The sequence below is a fragment of the Camellia sinensis genome, chromosome 9 (genome assembly GCF_055761805.1).
Source record: "Camellia sinensis isolate YWXY chromosome 9, ASM5576180v1, whole genome shotgun sequence".
Lineage (NCBI taxonomy): Eukaryota > Viridiplantae > Streptophyta > Magnoliopsida > Ericales > Theaceae > Camellia > Camellia sinensis.
The window spans coordinates 55,954,459-55,971,680 of NC_138969.1; the positions used below are offsets into that span (position 1 = coordinate 55,954,459).

At 31.8% G+C, this 17,222-nt stretch overlaps 2 protein-coding genes across 2 annotated transcripts in view; one reads left to right on the plus strand and one right to left on the minus strand.

Annotated features, from left to right (window-relative positions):
• The first annotated feature begins 5,506 nt into the window (after nt 1–5,506).
• On the plus strand, nt 5,507–7,023 carry LOC114261431 (small ribosomal subunit protein mS78 (rPPR3a)). The gene has a single exon (XM_028201707.2). The coding sequence runs from the start codon at nt 5,619–5,621 to the stop codon at nt 6,774–6,776; it is 1,158 nt and encodes a 385-aa protein (XP_028057508.2). The 5' UTR covers nt 5,507–5,618; the 3' UTR covers nt 6,777–7,023.
• Nucleotides 7,024–8,768: 1,745 nt separating this feature from the next.
• LOC114290333 ((3S,6E)-nerolidol synthase 1) overlaps nt 8,769–17,222 on the minus strand; it is a 47,346-nt gene continuing 38,892 nt past the window's right edge. The window contains exons 5-10 of the mRNA XM_082889024.1: nt 14,845–15,055; nt 14,355–14,727; nt 13,887–14,105; nt 13,627–13,765; nt 11,720–11,968; nt 8,769–9,331 (exon numbers count right to left, since the gene is read on the minus strand). Coding sequence (XP_082745150.1) covers nt 9,059–9,331; nt 11,720–11,968; nt 13,627–13,765; nt 13,887–14,105; nt 14,355–14,727; nt 14,845–15,055 — 1,464 coding nt within the window. The 3' untranslated portion in view covers nt 8,769–9,058. The remainder of the gene's footprint in view (nt 9,332–11,719; nt 11,969–13,626; nt 13,766–13,886; nt 14,106–14,354; nt 14,728–14,844; nt 15,056–17,222) is intronic.

Here is a 17,222-nt window from a genome sequence, read left to right on the forward strand (position 1 = left end):
AAATAATGTCTTTCGTACTTGTCAAAAAAAGTTGTATCTACAATTCCACGTCAAAAATCAAATATAAAAATAAAATTAATCATTAGTATTGTTTGATATAGCTTCTTAAGTAAAAATAACTTAACTAAGTTGAAAAAAATAATTATTTAAAAATTAGGAGAGAGGTGTTTTTAATTTGTACTTCCTAATTTTCACTTTTAAATTAGGTAGAAACCTAAGGGATCCTATAATTTACCCTTTTACTCTTATTAACAAAACTACCCATATACTAAAACTTTAAGGTAGCGTTTGGTTTACTTTCAAAACTCAACTCTATTTTTAAATCATGATTTAGATCAAAACTCATAACCAAATAAAATTTTAAAATACAATTCAAAATTAATTTAAAAACTTCTCTCTTCTCTTTTATTATTATTATTATTATTATTATTATTATTATTATTATTAATCAATCATTTTTCTCTCTCATCTCTCCTCTCACATCATCTCATATTCTATACATCAATCAATAAAAAAAAAAAAAATTATAAATCATTCCAAAACTATTTTCAAAACTCATAATCAAACAAATTTTGTTTTCAAATCATGATTCAAAAACTCAAAACTTAAAACACAACTGTACACTTAAATCATAATTTTAAAACTAAACCAAATGAACCCAAACCTCTACAAAACTCCCAAACAATAAACACTTGCAACCACAAACCTCATTAGCTCAATACCTCTTCATTGACTAGAATCATGTCTTCTCTCTTACGCCTTATCCACCGGACTTTCACCACTTCTCTCTCTCTCTCTCTCCACACCACCCCAACTCAATTCCAATGCCATCAGATCTCTTTTCTCTCTCCCTCTCTCCATACCACCCCAACTCAATTCCAATGCCATCAGATCTCTTTCCACCGACCTCTACAAAGAGCGCCGCCTCAAGGAATTCGTCGAGAAATTCAAGAAATCTTCATAAATACATTAATTAGAGAGTAATGCTACGTATACCTAATTTTTTACCTACTGTTTTAATCTTATGTAAAAAATTACATCAAGGAGATAGGGGCACATGTTACTATGTAAACACCCGTCTAACACTTGGATCCAATTGTTTTAAGGGAAAACAACAATATAGAGTAGGTTTAAAAAAAATTACAGATTAATGATAAAATTTATAACTTTTAATACTTAAATTGTTTAACTTTTTCGTGCAATTATAATTGTTTTAGAAGTTAGCACTGAATTCTAATTTCCCCTTATTTTAATCATTGCCTCCTCTAATTTGGGGTGGGGGGGGGGGGGAGATGGGGAAGTTAGAGCACTTAAAGATGGTGTTGCATGAAATATTCTCTTGAATGTGTAATTATGAAGGATGCAAGCAAGTACGTATTGTGGGATAATACGGCAATTTGATGGCGTACTTTGCACTATAAATCATCTTGAGACCATGATGTGGCACTACGTGAATCCAACATGATTGTATTGACATGGAATACAGTCAACACTGTATAGCACATTCGTTGTGAGTAGTTAATTCATCAAATGGGTATGGCTAATTTGTAGTAGTGTGATCACAACCGTGGATCGAGTAAGCACAAAATCATTTTTACAATGCAATGGATCTAATACAATGCAATAGAGTTCCATCCTTGTAGATAGGTTAAGAAAGAACCTTTGGATCTAATACAACAATGTGCTTGCATCACGAATATTGATTGTTCTAATTATTTTTTATTTGTTATGTTTCTTTCATCGAAGACTATTGACTATAATACGTGCTATTGTACAACTAACCAATTGTGCCAGAATGATATTTCCTACTGATCCATGCATTCTTCATCATATACCTAACCAATTGGGAGTTATAATCATAATAGCACTAGTTTTTACATGTTTGTTGATCATTAGTCAATGAGGGATTAAAAATATATATTTGCTTGACAAAAAGAGAATGAACATCCATTTGATCTTGGACGTTTTGTGCAATTTATTATAAATTAGAAAATAATCTAAAAGGATAAGTCAAAAACCACCCCTTAGCGAGCTTACATAAACAAATTTTTTTAATTTATTTAAATTATTCTACCGAATATGCTACAAACATACATTATACCAACTAGGGTTGGACATAGGCTTATTCGAACTGCCCAACCCGAACCGATCTGCATACAAATGGGCGATTTCGCAGACACAATGAGGATGGATGCGGTTTGGATTATGATATTATTGTGGGTTGCTGGTTTTACCCGCACCTGCAAGAACCTGCCCGTACTTAGACTTTTTATTTATTTATTCATTTTTTAACCTGGACCATTGATTTCATTCATCGCATCCTAGATATTTTTTATTTTTGAATTTTGAATGATTTTACATTAATTGTATTGTTGGGTAGTGAATGATTTTGATGATTTAGTATAGGATTTTGAAAAATGTGATTGTGTTAGTTTATGATTTTATTTAAAAGTTTAGGATTTTAAATGATTTGCTTGTGTTAAGAATTGATTTTGTTGTGTTTTTAATTTTATAAGTTTTAATTCATTAATTATTAATGTTGAGCATTTTAGAAAATGAGGGAAAATGATCCAAAATAAATATTTACAAAACGGGAAGAAAAAAAAAAGTCCAAAAAATAAATTTTTAAAGAAAAAAGTTCAATTCTCAAACCGACCGCACATTCGCGAATCCTATCCGCACAAACTGCAACCCGCACTATGGGCGGTTGTGGGTTCAATTTTTCCCAAACCGCACATATGCGGGCAGGTCCAAATTGCAAACCAAACCGTCCAAAACCGAACCGCGAACACCCTAATACCAACCAATCTAACACAAATGCTAACAATTAAAAAAAAAATTATAATCAAGTCTGATAAACTTCATCAAACAGTCCAAATGTGATTTCAGAAGAGTGCTGTTATTAGCTCCTCATACATTATTTTGAACCCCCCAATTTTTAACTTTTTTTTTATTAAAATAATAACCTCAAATAAAATAACTAAAAAGGACATCATTAATTTTGAGACATCTTATCTCACAATTAAACCTACACACTCATTATATCATGAAGTAGGAGTTATGAGAGCACCCACCTCCATCACCACTCATTCATCTTCCCTAAATCCCATCTTCAAAACCTACCCACTCTCAAAACCTTGAAAACCCTTTGACGGCAATATTTCGACAGTAACTGTGGCAACTATTTGACTACCTACATTTCTCCGACAATGACAATGAGTGGAAGTTTTTTTTGGGAACTACAACTCCATAAGACGAGAGGATTACAACAATAAAAGGTTAGAGGAGGTTCATAACTTTGATGTTGTTCTTAACTTAGAGAAGATTCATACCTTTGATGCTGTTCTTAGCTTAGAAGAGAATGGCCTTGCAAGGGTAAATTTCTTTAAAAAAAAAATGACAAAAACAATAAAATATGTTCATCATTTGTTCGGGACTAAACTCTCAAACATATCATTGAACTTCGAGAACACAGGCCCGAACATTGTTTATTTGTTCGGGAATCCTGAACAAATAAGTAATGTTTGGGAATGCAGATCCAAACATGAAAATTTTTTAATACATTGAACGGTCGAAATTGTTAATGCTTGTAAAAGTTTTCATTTTTTCAAGTTCGAGAATACAAGCCCGAACATTACTTAGTTGTTCGGGAAGGCATTCCCGAACAAATAAGTAATATTCGAGAATGCAGGTCTGAACATGAAAATTTTATAACATATCGAACGGTCAAAATTTTTAACGCTTGCAGAAGTTTTCATACTTTCAAGTTCGGGAATACAAGCCCAAACATAAAAATTTTTTAACACGTTGAATGGTCAAAATTTTTAACACTTGCCGAAGTTATCAAAAATAGCCCAAATCTATTATCAGGTTCAAAATTTATTCATTCATCGCATGTGTTGCTGCGTAATTCTCTGCTAAACTCACAAATTTATAACATCCATAAACAAAACCAACCAAACCAATTATTATAATTTTTTTTCTTGTAAGAGAAGAAATTATTACTAGAAAATTAAAAAATTATGTATATATATAGAGAGAGAGCATACCAACTATGAAAATAGTGGATGAGACAGTAGAGATAGTAATCACAATGGCTCTTCTTCTTCTTGATAGGTTTTGTTAGAGTTTTTGGAAGAAGATTTTTTTAGGGTGTGGGAGTGTGCATTCAATGAGTGAAATGTTTTCACAAATATAATTTTGATATTATTTGAAAGGAAAAAGAAATTTTAAAAATTTCAAAATTTATAAATAAAGACCTAAAACTATAAAGGATTCACGAATTGCTAATAACACCACACCACGCTTTCAGAAACGTAGGCTCCGTTTGGTAGAGCTTTGTAACTATGATTTGAGAATATGAGTTGTATTTTGAGTTTGTGTGTTTTAGAATTATGATTTGAGTGTAGAAAATTTATTTGGTTATGGTTTTTGAATAAAGTGTTGAATTGAGTGTGGAATTGAGTGTAGAATTGAGTTTTGAAAGTTTGATTTGACATGTGAAGTAAGAAAATTTGTTTGGTTATGAGTTTTGAAAAGAGTTTTCAAAACTTAATTCAAATTGCTATAACCCATAACAAAACATATTACTTTCACATTATTGAAAATTTTGATCAATACTCAAAACCAAACTCTTTTTAAAATTCAATTAAAAAAATTTATTATTAACAAAAAATAACATTAATCAATTTTTTAATTGAAAATACTACAAAGGAAATAATTTTTTTTCAAAATAAATATTCAAAAAATTTAAATAATAAATATTTAAATAATTTAAATAATCTAACAAATTTAATAAGTAAAAAATTAAAATAAATATTCAAAAATTTTAAATCGTAAAAATTTAAATAATTTAAATATTCAAAAAATTAAAATAATTTAAAATTTTAATATTTTAAATTTAAAAACAACTCTACATTCAAATCGTAACCAAACACATAAAACAAAACTCAATTAAAAAATTATTTTTAAAACTCATAACCAAACACATAACTCGAAACTCCATGCTACTTTCACAACTCTACACTCAAATCGTAACCAAATACATAACAAAAAAATTAAAATATTTAAAAATATTTTTATAAAATAGAGTTTGAATTTATTTTTATAAAATATTTTAAAATTTAAAAAATTAAAATCGTAATATTTAAAAATTAAAATATTTAAAAATATTCAAAAAATTAAAAATATTCAAAAAATTAAAAAAATTAAAAAATTAAAAAAATCGTAACATATTTAAATATTAAAATATTTAAAATCTTAACAAAATTAAAATATTTTTAAAATATTGATTTGAATGGAGTTTTGAAAAGAGTTTTGAATTATGTGTTTGGTTATGAGTTTTGAAAAGTAATGATTATGTTTTGAATTGAGTTTTGAAAAATGAATGTAGAATTATGATTTGAAAATCCTAAACAAACATCATACTCAAAAGTGAGTGTGGAACTAGATTTTGAAAACTCCACCAAACGGAGCCGTAGGTTCCTATAATTACTCTTTTATTTACATGACTACCCATCTCTTATGCCAAAACCCTAAACCTCCGCAAAACTTTCAAACAATAAACACCTGCAGCCATAAACCCTCGTTAGCTCCATACCTCTTCATTGACTACAATCATGTCTTCTCTCTCTCGCCTCATCCACAGGACCTTCGCCACTTCTTTCTCCTCCACACCTCCCCAACTCAATCCCAACGCCGTCAGATCTCTCTCCAACGACCTCTACAAAGAGCGCAACCTCAAGAAACTCGTCGAGAAATTCAAGAAATCCTCCGAGTCCGATCGCTTCCGAACCAAAACCGGCGTCTACGAATCCACTGTTCGCCGCCTCGCCTCCGCCAAACGCTTCCGCTGGATCGAAGAAATCCTCGAGGACCAAAAGAAGTACAGAGACATTTCCAAAGAGGGTTTCGCTGTTCGACTCATTTCACTTTATGGGAAATCGGGCATGTTCGACCAAGCCTCTAAGGTGTTCGACGAAATGCCTGACTATAAATGTGATCGCACTGTCAAATCTTTCAATGCCCTTTTGGGTGCTTGTGTCAATTCGAGGAAATTCGATAAGGTTGATGGGTTTTTTCGTGAATTGCCGGAGACTTTAGCCGTTAAACCTGATGTTGTTTCGTATAATACGGTGATTAAGGCGTTTTGTGAGATGGGTTCGTTGGATTCGGCTGTTTTGATGGTTGATGAGATGGAGAAGAATGGTTTGGAGCCTGATTTGATTACATTTAATACACTTCTTGATGCATTTTATGGGAATGATCGGTTTTCAGATGGCGAGAAGATTTGGGCTCGGATGGAGAAGAAAAGTTTGGTTCCTGATATTAGAAGTTACAATGCTAAGTTGGTTGGATTGGTTTCTGAGAAGAAAATGTTGGAAGCAGTTGAGTTAGTTAGAGAATTTGAGACGAAGGGGTTGAAACCTGATGTATTCAGTTATAATGCTTTGATTAAGGGCTTCTGTGAGGATGGAAATTTGGAGGAGGTTAAGAGGTGGTATGGAGAATTGGAAAAAAGTGAGTGTGTTCGAGATAGAGCCACTTACGGGACCCTTCTTCCGTTTCTCTGTGAAAAGGGAGATCTTGATTGGGCTTTCGAACTCTGCAAGGACATCTTTGAACGGCGAAGCCTTGTTGTCAATGGGGCAGTGTTGCAGCTTGTGGTAGATGGGTTGGTTAAGGAATCCAAGATTGAAGAAGCCAAGAAGCTTGTGCAGATGGGGAAGTCGAATAATTATTCTCGCTATAAACTACAATTACCTTCAGACAAGTAGTGTTATTATTGCCTCCTTGTTTGATCTTTGTATGTTATATCCTTCCTGCTAGTTGTTTTCATTTGGACAAATGCTATTGCCTTTTATATTTCTTGTTTGATCTTTCTATGCTAGTTAAAACGAATGTCTTTCCTGTGGTGTTTGAATGATGGTTGAAGAGGCAAGGAATTTTTCTTAGCTGTGAAGGTTTAATAATTATTATTTTTCTCAAGTTAATTCAAAATTTAGATGAATGCCTTTCCTGGAATATATTATAGTGAGGGTTTTTTTTTTTTTTTTTTTCATTGCAGTTATCTTGTTAAATGTGATATATTTTTCTTTTATTTGTCTTTGACACTAAACCAAATTAAGAATACAGTCCAAGGATATGTATTATGTCACAAGCTACTGTATATATTGTAAATTGACTTATAGTTGTTGTCACGTATTGCATGGTATCACTTTGTTTGGATGTCAACAAATTTGGGTGTTCTCCTTATTTTTTATGTATGACATTTATTTATTTATTTATTTTGTTAAGAGTTTGAATAAAAGAAATAAAATATTTACATACAAGGGGCATACATGCCCTAGCCTTACAAACAATGAGCAACAGACACCTGACAAGAACATCCCTAATAAAATATATGATCAAGTATATCCTAAAACCCCAATAAATGACCTATTATCTAATCAGGAACCAACGGAGGTTCCAAAATAAACTAAATACGTAGTTGATACCAATCAACATACAATCAATCTATAACACTCAAATTTCCTCAAACAAAACACATTACAATTGAATTTCTAACTTGATACCATTCTAGGATTTCAACAAGAAGATTGCATGACTAGAGATTTTCTTCAATGCAATCTTTAAGAATGTCTCTGAATCTGCCCACGTTCGCCACCTTGGCCTCAAAGCTTATCAGAAACACACTTAGCCGCCTCCTTGCTGCACAAAAGTTCTCCTGCATTTGAAGACTTCTTCAAATGAGGAGATACCCCAATTGAATTGTGAACACAGTCAAATCTTTAAATGCCCTCCTCGCAGTGTGCATGAATTTGAAATTAGTAAAGCTTCTGATAGAATTATTAGAGAAGTTGTTGGTTAAGCCCGACAGTGTTTATTAAAGCATTTTTTTGAAATGTGTTCCTTTGGTTTCATTCTTACAATGATTGATGAGATGGAGAAGAATGGATTTAGAGCCTAATTTGAGCATCTCTAAGGTCCTCTTTAAATGAAGCATGTTAGCTATTATAACTGGCTGGCATTAGCATATTTTAGTCACTCCTATGGGCTAGCTATCACAATAGTTATATTAACAAAATTCTTCAAGGCTAGCTACATTTGAAGAGCGAGCCTAATTTGATTAGCTTATATGCAATAGATATTTTTGAATATGGATTGACAAATATACTCCAGAGCATTTTAATATTAAAATGCAAAATGCACCTAACACCCATCTCTTGATTTTATTTATTTGTTTTTATTTTTATTTTTTTATGGGAGTGATAGGTGCTTGGATGATTATGGTACTTCCCAAGAATCAAAATTCTTGATCAATAGAGGAACAATATGACCAGTTTTGATTACACAGATTCCTTTCTCAATGATGCAGAGAAGGTGAAGGGAGAAGGTGATTGTGTGGGCATATTGATGGAATAAAAGATTGTTGTGCCTAATGTGAGAAGTAATGATGATTTTCGTATCTTTTGGCCTCCTTGTCTGAAAATTTGTTTAGTTAGCAATTTAGGTGATTGGGTGAGGATTGATGGAAGAAAAGATTGTTGTGCCCAATGTGAGAAGTCACAATGAGTGATTTTATATCTTTTGGCATACTTGACTGAAAAATTGTTTAGATAGCAATTCTGTTACCTAGTTATAATGTTATCATTTTCTCTAGTTGAAATATTCTAATGGTGTCATTTTTCTTTGCATTTTGAATCCAAGACTTAAATTTAAGCCATGATACAAATAGACTGTGCTTGAATCTTGGATTTGAGAAGAGATTTATGAATAGAAAAGAAAAGTGAATGAAATAAAAGCTTCACACTTTCCTCCACAAATTCTTTTTCAAATCCTAGATTCAAACACTACTAAGAACCTTAGTAGATTGGAAGTAACAACATCTTTTACCTTGTAACATAACTACTACATTTTTCTTGCATCTTGTTGGATTATACACTTATTCCTCACCAAACAACTAGTTTATGAGCATTACAGGTGCTAGCTTTGTGGCATCTACAGCGAAGAACGTGCAGAGCATCTAACCATGCTGACTCACCTAAGGTAATTTATCTTAGAACATAGACTTCATGTACTCCTCAAGGACTGGGAGGTTTTGTTTGTCATCATAACTATACATCAAAGGAACCATCCTTGCAATGTTAAGAGTACCCTTTGTGAAAGCTGGTGAGAATGGATTTGGAGATAGGCATTCCTTGTTGAGGCTCTTCCATGCTTGTGATATCATGTGAATGACTTGCTTTCTTGCAGTGTCAACTGAGGAGCAATTGTTCTCCTTCATGTAGCACTGTACATAGGACCCATCTTTGCCATCTTGATTCTCAACCTGTCATTTAAAGTAGTGGGACAAGCTTTATTACATCTGAAATAGACAATCACAGATGGCCCATCTTGACAGAAATAAAAAAGGAGGGTTGTACCTCTCTCAAGTTGGTCATCTCAATTTATTGGTCATCTCAATTTAAGAGATGGTTGGGGCTTAGTAAACTCGTTTGAGGATTGATTTTGATGATTTGAACCGTTCACTTTGTAAGACTCGTTGAGTAGAATATTCATACAAAAAATTAAGATAATCAGACATTGGTAACTATAAGTTTGAATTAAAATTTTGTTACAAAAAATGGATGGCTATTTTTAAAATTATATTTGTCATCCATTTTTGTAAAATAAATATGATTCAAATATATAACTATCGATATTCAATCATTTATTTTTTCCACATAAATATTCTGCAAAATGAGGCCTAAATAGTAAATGATCTGGATGACTAAAAAGGGTCTCAAAATGGGTTTAGTAATCAAAACGCTCTCTTAAATTAAGATGATAACTTGAAAAAAAGACTAAATCCGAGAAAGAAACTTGCATTTTTTTAGATTAATCTCGGAGTATAGACACATGGTATTTCATAGTATTATGATTGGTGGAGAATGTAGGTAATTGGGTATTGTGTGGGGTGATTAGAGAACATAAAAGGACATATTAGATGATAATTAATTAAGTTGGTTAGGGAATACAAACGTGTCGTACTCCGGGAATATTTAGTAATTTTCCACAAATAATTGACTTTATAAAATAAAGGTTGAATAAGTGAGGGGAACGATCTCATTGGTAGTGGGGTATGTATCATTGTCTGACATCTATGGTGCCCATTAATATAGAATTATTGATTATAAAATTTAAGACCAGTTTTGAAGAGAAGAGATGTTTTTTATTGATTACAAAATTTAGGACCAGTTTTGAAGAGCAGTTGTTTTTTGTTTTTTATTTTTTTCCAGTAATAATTCATATGGTCATGCATTTTTAGCTATGAAGATTAAAATTTAGATAAATTACATTCACCTCTTTTAAAGTTCAAAAAAATATAATTAATTTTATATTTTTGATATAAATACATTAGCTTCTCCTCTAGCATGGTTAAAATAAACGAAACTAATGTCAATGTTAAGTAGACACTAAAATAAATAAAGATAAATATATATTTTAGTATAAGGAATGATAATATTATCTTTTTACATTTAAATAACTAACGAATTATTGATAGAAAAAATAATGATGATGGGTTGGCAAATTTTCTTTCGTTTTTGGTTCACTTATTTGTTTCTAGTGGTTGTGGTGGTGTACGCAGCAGCAGCTCAATCAGACAATTAGATCTGGGTCCATAACCATTGGGCCATGTAGCCCAATGTGACGACCAGTGTCGGTGCTTGTTAGGGGCTCCTCACCACCCAATATCACTCAGTTAGGCCTAGAAAATTTATTTTAAAAAAAATATAATATGTAGTAGAGATTCATTTAAGTATAGGTTTCATTATACAAAAAATTAAATTTGAATCTAATGCTAAAATTACTTAATTTTCAACATAAACTTCATGACAATTTTTTTTTTTTTTTTTTTTTTTTTTTTTTGTGTGTATATTTTTATTGAAGGCTGAGCCAATACCTTTTGTTTTAGATACTTTTGGTCCTTGCTGGTGTAGATGCAAGCTGAACTAGATATGTTTTTTGGTAGCTTTGATTACAATGAAAATTTTTCATTTTATGGGTCCATGAAAAAAAAAATTTTAAAAACACAGAAAAATAGGCATAAAATTTTAATATCCTGTGAGTCATTTGAATCACATATATATATATATATATATATATATATATATATATATATTAATGTATTTAACTCATCCAAATCAAAATCAATTAGTTATTAATATAGTAACTTTTAACATGTGGAGGTAATAAAGAGAAGAGAGATGAGAGATGAGAGATGAGATAATAGACTAGGGCAGAGACTATCCAAGACCCAGCTTTGTACTATGTTAAAACATCTAACTCAAAATCAATTAACAATGAGTATATAGGCTAAGCTATTTTATTTATTTATTTATTTATTTATTATTATTATTATTATTATTATTATTATTATTATTATTATTATTATTATTATATGGCTTATGAATGCCACATAGGAGAAGTCTAACATTTTGTACAACCTTCATATGTTCCGAGTAGTTTTTATTTAGAATAATGGTTGAAGTTTCGTCTTAATCATTGAATACACATTTTTTTTTCTTTTTGAGCATATGTATCAAGTAATTGTGGTGAATAAAACTTATACGATTGATCAACTTAAAGTTCGAACATATGACATTGCATACGACATGACAAACTAGTGATAGACAATTCATAGAAATTAAAGAAAAAGGATAGAGATTGTTGATACCTTGGCACTTCCCAAATCATCCCAAAGACGAAGAATTGTAGCTGTAGAAGTCACAATGCCTGGATTGTCATTCACAAGATTGACATTTTGCTTGGTTATGTTGTGACCTAGTAGAAAGAACATGTGTGCTAATACCACATGTACCCCTGAACTAATCACACCATTCTTCAAGTACTCTTCTGGTTTTGGCAAGTGCCCTGAGGCAAACCACTTTGCTTCTACTAAGAAAGCATTGCATAAACTTGCCCACTGCAACAACAAACAATCAAGGACTTGTTATCAATTCTTAGATTTGTGAACGGATTTGTGTACCAAAAGGAGAAAAAAAAAAAAAAAAAGGAAAAATTACATATCAATATATTTTTTTAAAAAAAGTTATTTTCGAGTTCGCCAATCAAAAAAAAAAGTTATTTTTGAGTTTTTGAAAACGATTTCAAATAGAAAATGAAAATAGGAGTTTTTGAACATTTTATTACTTTCCTTTCCAAAACTTGAAAGATAAAAATAAATATAAAACAAATAAAAACAACAGCAACAATAACACACTGCAACAAATTAAGATTTTAACAATGAAATCACTTTTTAGAATGAAAGCATCTTAGTGGCCAAAAGAATAGTCATTGCATTTTTAGTTTATTTAATAATGAGTTACTAAATTTTTTAGACCAAAATTTTCGTTTCAAAAAGTAAGGTTACGTTTGGTAGAATTTTGTAAATATGATTTGAGAGTATGAGTTGTATTTTGAGTTTGTGAGTTTTAAAATTATGATTTGAGTGTGGAAAATTTGTTTGGTAAAAGAGTTTTGAATTGAGTGAGGAATTTTTGATGTGACATATGATATTTGATACAAAAATTTACAACTTATAACCAAACATACAACTCAAAATTCTATTAAAACACATAAAAAAATTTAAAAATTCGGAAAATATTTTTTTCGAATATATAAAAATTAACATAAGTAACAAAAAAAAAAAAATTTACTGTTCTAGTCAACCGGTGGGACGACCGGTTAGACCAAATTTGAAAAAAAAAATTCCGAAAATCGCGCCTGAGACAGAGTGTTTTGTGCAGAGTTTTGGAAACGTGATTTTAGAACTCGTTCCAAACATCATATTTGAATGAGGGTGTACAATCATGGTTTGAAAACACAACCAAACGCAGCCTAAATATTTTGATTCGGAATTATTATCACTAAAAGTGAATTTATTAGCAATATTTTCAAAATTGTTTTTAAAGGGTTTCTTTTATTTATTTATTTATTTTTTTTTGGATTTCTCGGGATGGCCTTTTCGTGACAATTTTGTCTTCTAATATTTTTCCAAAAAGTTTTTTGTTTTGGAGGTGAAAAAAAATTTGATTTTAAAATCCTTATATGATGTAATGACAACACTATGCCTTACTTTTACTTCATTTATAGAAATCTTATTGTCCTAGTAAACTTGTCACTATTTTTCTGGTTAATATGTTTGTTTGGTAGAGATTGAATTCGTGTAATATAGGGCCCAAATATGAATGAATCTGAGGCACCTCGTTTGGCAAGTGGGTTTTTTAGTTAAAAAGTCAAAAAATCACTAAAAAAATTTAAAAGTCAACAATTCATACAAAAAAGTCAAAGATTTCATTTTGTCTTTATTTTTTGCACATTTTTTCATAAAAAGCCAAAAAGTTATCCCAAACACACTAATTTTTTTTATATCATATTTTAGCCAAAAAGTTAAAAAGTTACTAAAAAAGTTTGTTCCCAAACGAGGCCTAAATTGATATTTCTCTATAAAGTTCAAGATAAAACGTCGAATTTTTAGTATTACAATTACTCTTCATTTGTATTTTCACTCAACAAATTTAAAATCCAAATACAAATTCAGTTTGATAATGTGAATGTACAATTAGCTAGGAATGTTTGTACCGTTCTTCTAAGAGAATCTATGGGGTTCCATCCATGTTCTCTGTAGACCTTGTAAGCAATATCGTTTGTAATGTCATCAAGAGCCTTGAAACAAATCTTCATGTAATCTGGTAGTTGCTCCACAGCACCAAGTTCCCATCTGTACTATCCAATAATTATTGATCAGTATAAACTTTATTTTAAACAACTATATCTCTAATGCATTCACATCCACAATATAATTGAATAGTCTTCTGAAAATAGAGGGTGATGATGCATACCTATTGACAGCTTCTGTGAAGAGAGTGAGTTCTTCAAGTGACCCATATACATCAAAAATATCATCTATTAAGTAGATGAAAGAGATGGGTTTTGTGAGCTCAACTCTTTGCTCTGAGAAGCTTGGATCTGTGAGTGCTGCCATAGGCCACATGTACCATTTTAGAGGCTGGTCTCTAGCGAACTTCAGTTCACTCGCCAAACCCGTGTCTTTCCACCACCTGAGATCATAAAACTACAAATTAGAGCGGAAGAATCTTCCTATTTGAACAAACTTAACTTGCCTGTCATTGAAAACAATTTTGTTTATTCACTTGACACGAGTTAAAAAAAGTGAGGTGGTAGTTAAGGTTGTAATTCTTACTATTATAACTAATCAGTTAAGAGAGTTTTGTTTATCTACTTGTTAAGTGAGTAAACAAAATTAGACTCACAATAATCTTTGCACTAAATTAAAAACAAAATCTTACTCTGATACTTGAAGTATTTCTTTTTGGTGTGTGAATTGAACCATGTTAAAATCCATTTTCGCCAGTTCTTGCAAGACATTTTCCCATTCACTTGGGTTCTTGTCATCACTAAGGAAATCTCTTGCCATGAACCTTGCTAGGCTCTTGTGATGGGGATTTCCCAGTGTGTTGCCGACAACTCGAGCTTGATGATGAGAAAGATGTGGCATCAACCCATTAAGGACTTGGGTACTAAAGTCAGCGGCTTGATCAAGAATGTCTTCTCCTTCTATGCTTAGCTGTGAGGCTTCATACAAACTCATCAAACCTCTCATATCTGCAATTAGTTCTGGTTTGAACTTTCCTTTCTTATCCTTAAAGTTGTTAAACACATCTGTTCCATTACCAATTTTCCATTCAATTACACTTATTTCAAGCACAAATAATACTGGTAAAAAAGAATTTTAAAAAATGATGTTGGGTAGTGGAAAAATAATGAAAATTCACGTACCCACGGGCACATTGTACCCATCTTGCCTATGTAGACGAAAGCGAGTAGAAACTTCATAAAGGTCATAATCAAGCGTAGTAGCGTTGGATTGCGTATATTGGCTTTGTAGAAGTGCTTCAATCTCTTCTTGGAAATGGTAATCGATGCTGTTAGAAATTGGGCGTCCATGTGGTATGACTCTTTGAATCTTTTGAACTTGAACCTTTTGAACCTTATCCATGTAAGTTTGAATTTGAATTCAAAACTTATTTGGATAACCATTCAGGGTATCTATATCTATCATATCAATAGATATGGATAGATGGATAGATAGATATTGGTTGTTATATTTGATTATATATTTTATATATAATATATTTAATAGATCAGATACGTATATCATATATATGTTATGTGGTTTTTACCCATAACCTTTTTTTCCCAGACTCTCTCTCTAACTCTCTCCCAGAAAACAATGATCAAGCCATTTTGCACTGTGACTTGTGTGGGTGATACTCATTTTGTAGTATCACTCTACTACTGGATTCGTTGGCTGATCAGATTTTGGAAGCACGTGATTTACCCACGAGATTGTGTCATTAAGGTATGATCCGAATTATTTTTATCCCCTGCGTTAATTTATTATACTTTATGATTTACATTGGTATCAGAGCCTATATGGGTTTTTTCGTGCTTATTTTTTATACATTAAAATATGTGTATTTTTTTTATATAAATATATACACATTATATGCATAAAAATTAATGGAGGAGGAAGACGAAGTGCACGGTTTTTTGCACTTCAACTCTCATTGATTGAGAATATGATACACTTCATTTTTATGTTCATTAAATGTTATTTTTAATGCCATAAATGTTTTTATTGTGAAAAATGGAGTCCGGCAGTACAAAAATCGAACTAGAAAACACCCTGGAAGGCGGAGCGTGGGCCTCACGCGCCACCTGACGCCGTGGGAGGCTTCCACGCACCTCCACGCGCTGCCACGCGCTCTCACGCGCCTCCGTGCGCTCTCACGCGCCACCATGCGCTGTTTTGCGCTTTCCACACGCGCGCCCTCCGCGCCACACACGCGCGCCGCGTGCTGAGCCACTCTCCGAGCCGCGCACTGAGGCGCGAGCTAAGCCGCGTGCTGTTTCTTCTCCGTCGGCTTGGCTGCTGATGTAAGGGTCTGTTTGTTTTGTTTTTAAATTCAGAATTACGTTAAATGGTCATAATTAATTCGTTATAGCTTTGTTTTAAGCGTGGTTAGTACCGTTAGACTCAGAATTATATTTTCTATCTTTTGTAAAATTTTGAAAATTTTATGAAAATAAAAAGTATTTTTCCTGCGATTATAATTCATTATTTATGCTTTAAAATGCTTCTGGTATTGCATAAATTATTTTCTGGGGTTGAATTTTTTATTGTAGACTTCTAAAATGTTTTACTGTAATAATTTTTTTAGTTTATCAGATTCTGAAATTTTTTATTTCTAATTTAATGTGTGTTTATTAGTTATTTAGAATTCCAGAAAATTTCAGAAAAATTCCAGTTTCTGTTATGGCATAATTTGAATATTAAATACAGCATATTATTTTTTTTAGGGTTTGTAATATGTTGTGATTAGAATAGCATGATTAATTGTAATTTATTTTAATTCCGTTATTAAATGTAACATAGCATGTATTGATTGTGAATCTACATTATGATGCTGTTGTATGGAATTAAAATTTTTTTTATCATGCTTTTAGACATGCCATAGTCAGTGGGAGGTTATTCGGTTGAGAGAAATCTTTGTAGATTAACTCCTAAAAATCATATTTTGCGCATAAATTAAATTAAATTTTGGATAATTGTCACCTGTGGCGCAAGAGATGATTACGAGCATAGCGGATTTTCGATCTTGCGACTTGTGTAATATTGTCACTATTTAATTTAGATTTTTGTGGCAAAATTATATTATGCTAATCAAATTAATGCCAATGCGAATTTCTCTCTAAATTGACTTAGCTTATGGAAGTTAATTGGTTGACCTAGACTTAGTAAAGATGTTCAAATGTGAACAATGTAATCCCATTCTTTAGATGAGCAAAAGTTTTGGAGACTTTAGGTCAAGTCTTAATTGAGCCAAAGTAAGGAAACATGACTCAAAGTCGCCGTGGTTTTATTGCCTTGTTTGACATAATAAAAACTAATGTGTGCGCTATGGTTAGCGACACGCTACGTAGTTTTGGTTGGCGAGTTTTGGAGTTATGAAATTAGTAAGCCCTCAATAGATCTGTATATGATCTTGACTATTGAGCTGCGCGGATTGACTTTGTAATTTGACTTGTAAATAATGTTACATCATTAGATGAAGTAACATTCAAGAGTCATGTCATCCAAGAAATGCGGGCTT

Coding starts and splice junctions, on each gene's coding strand:
- LOC114261431 (XM_028201707.2), top strand. CDS start 5,619: ATGTCTTCTCTCTCTCGCCTCATCCACAGGACCTTCGCCACTTCTTTC.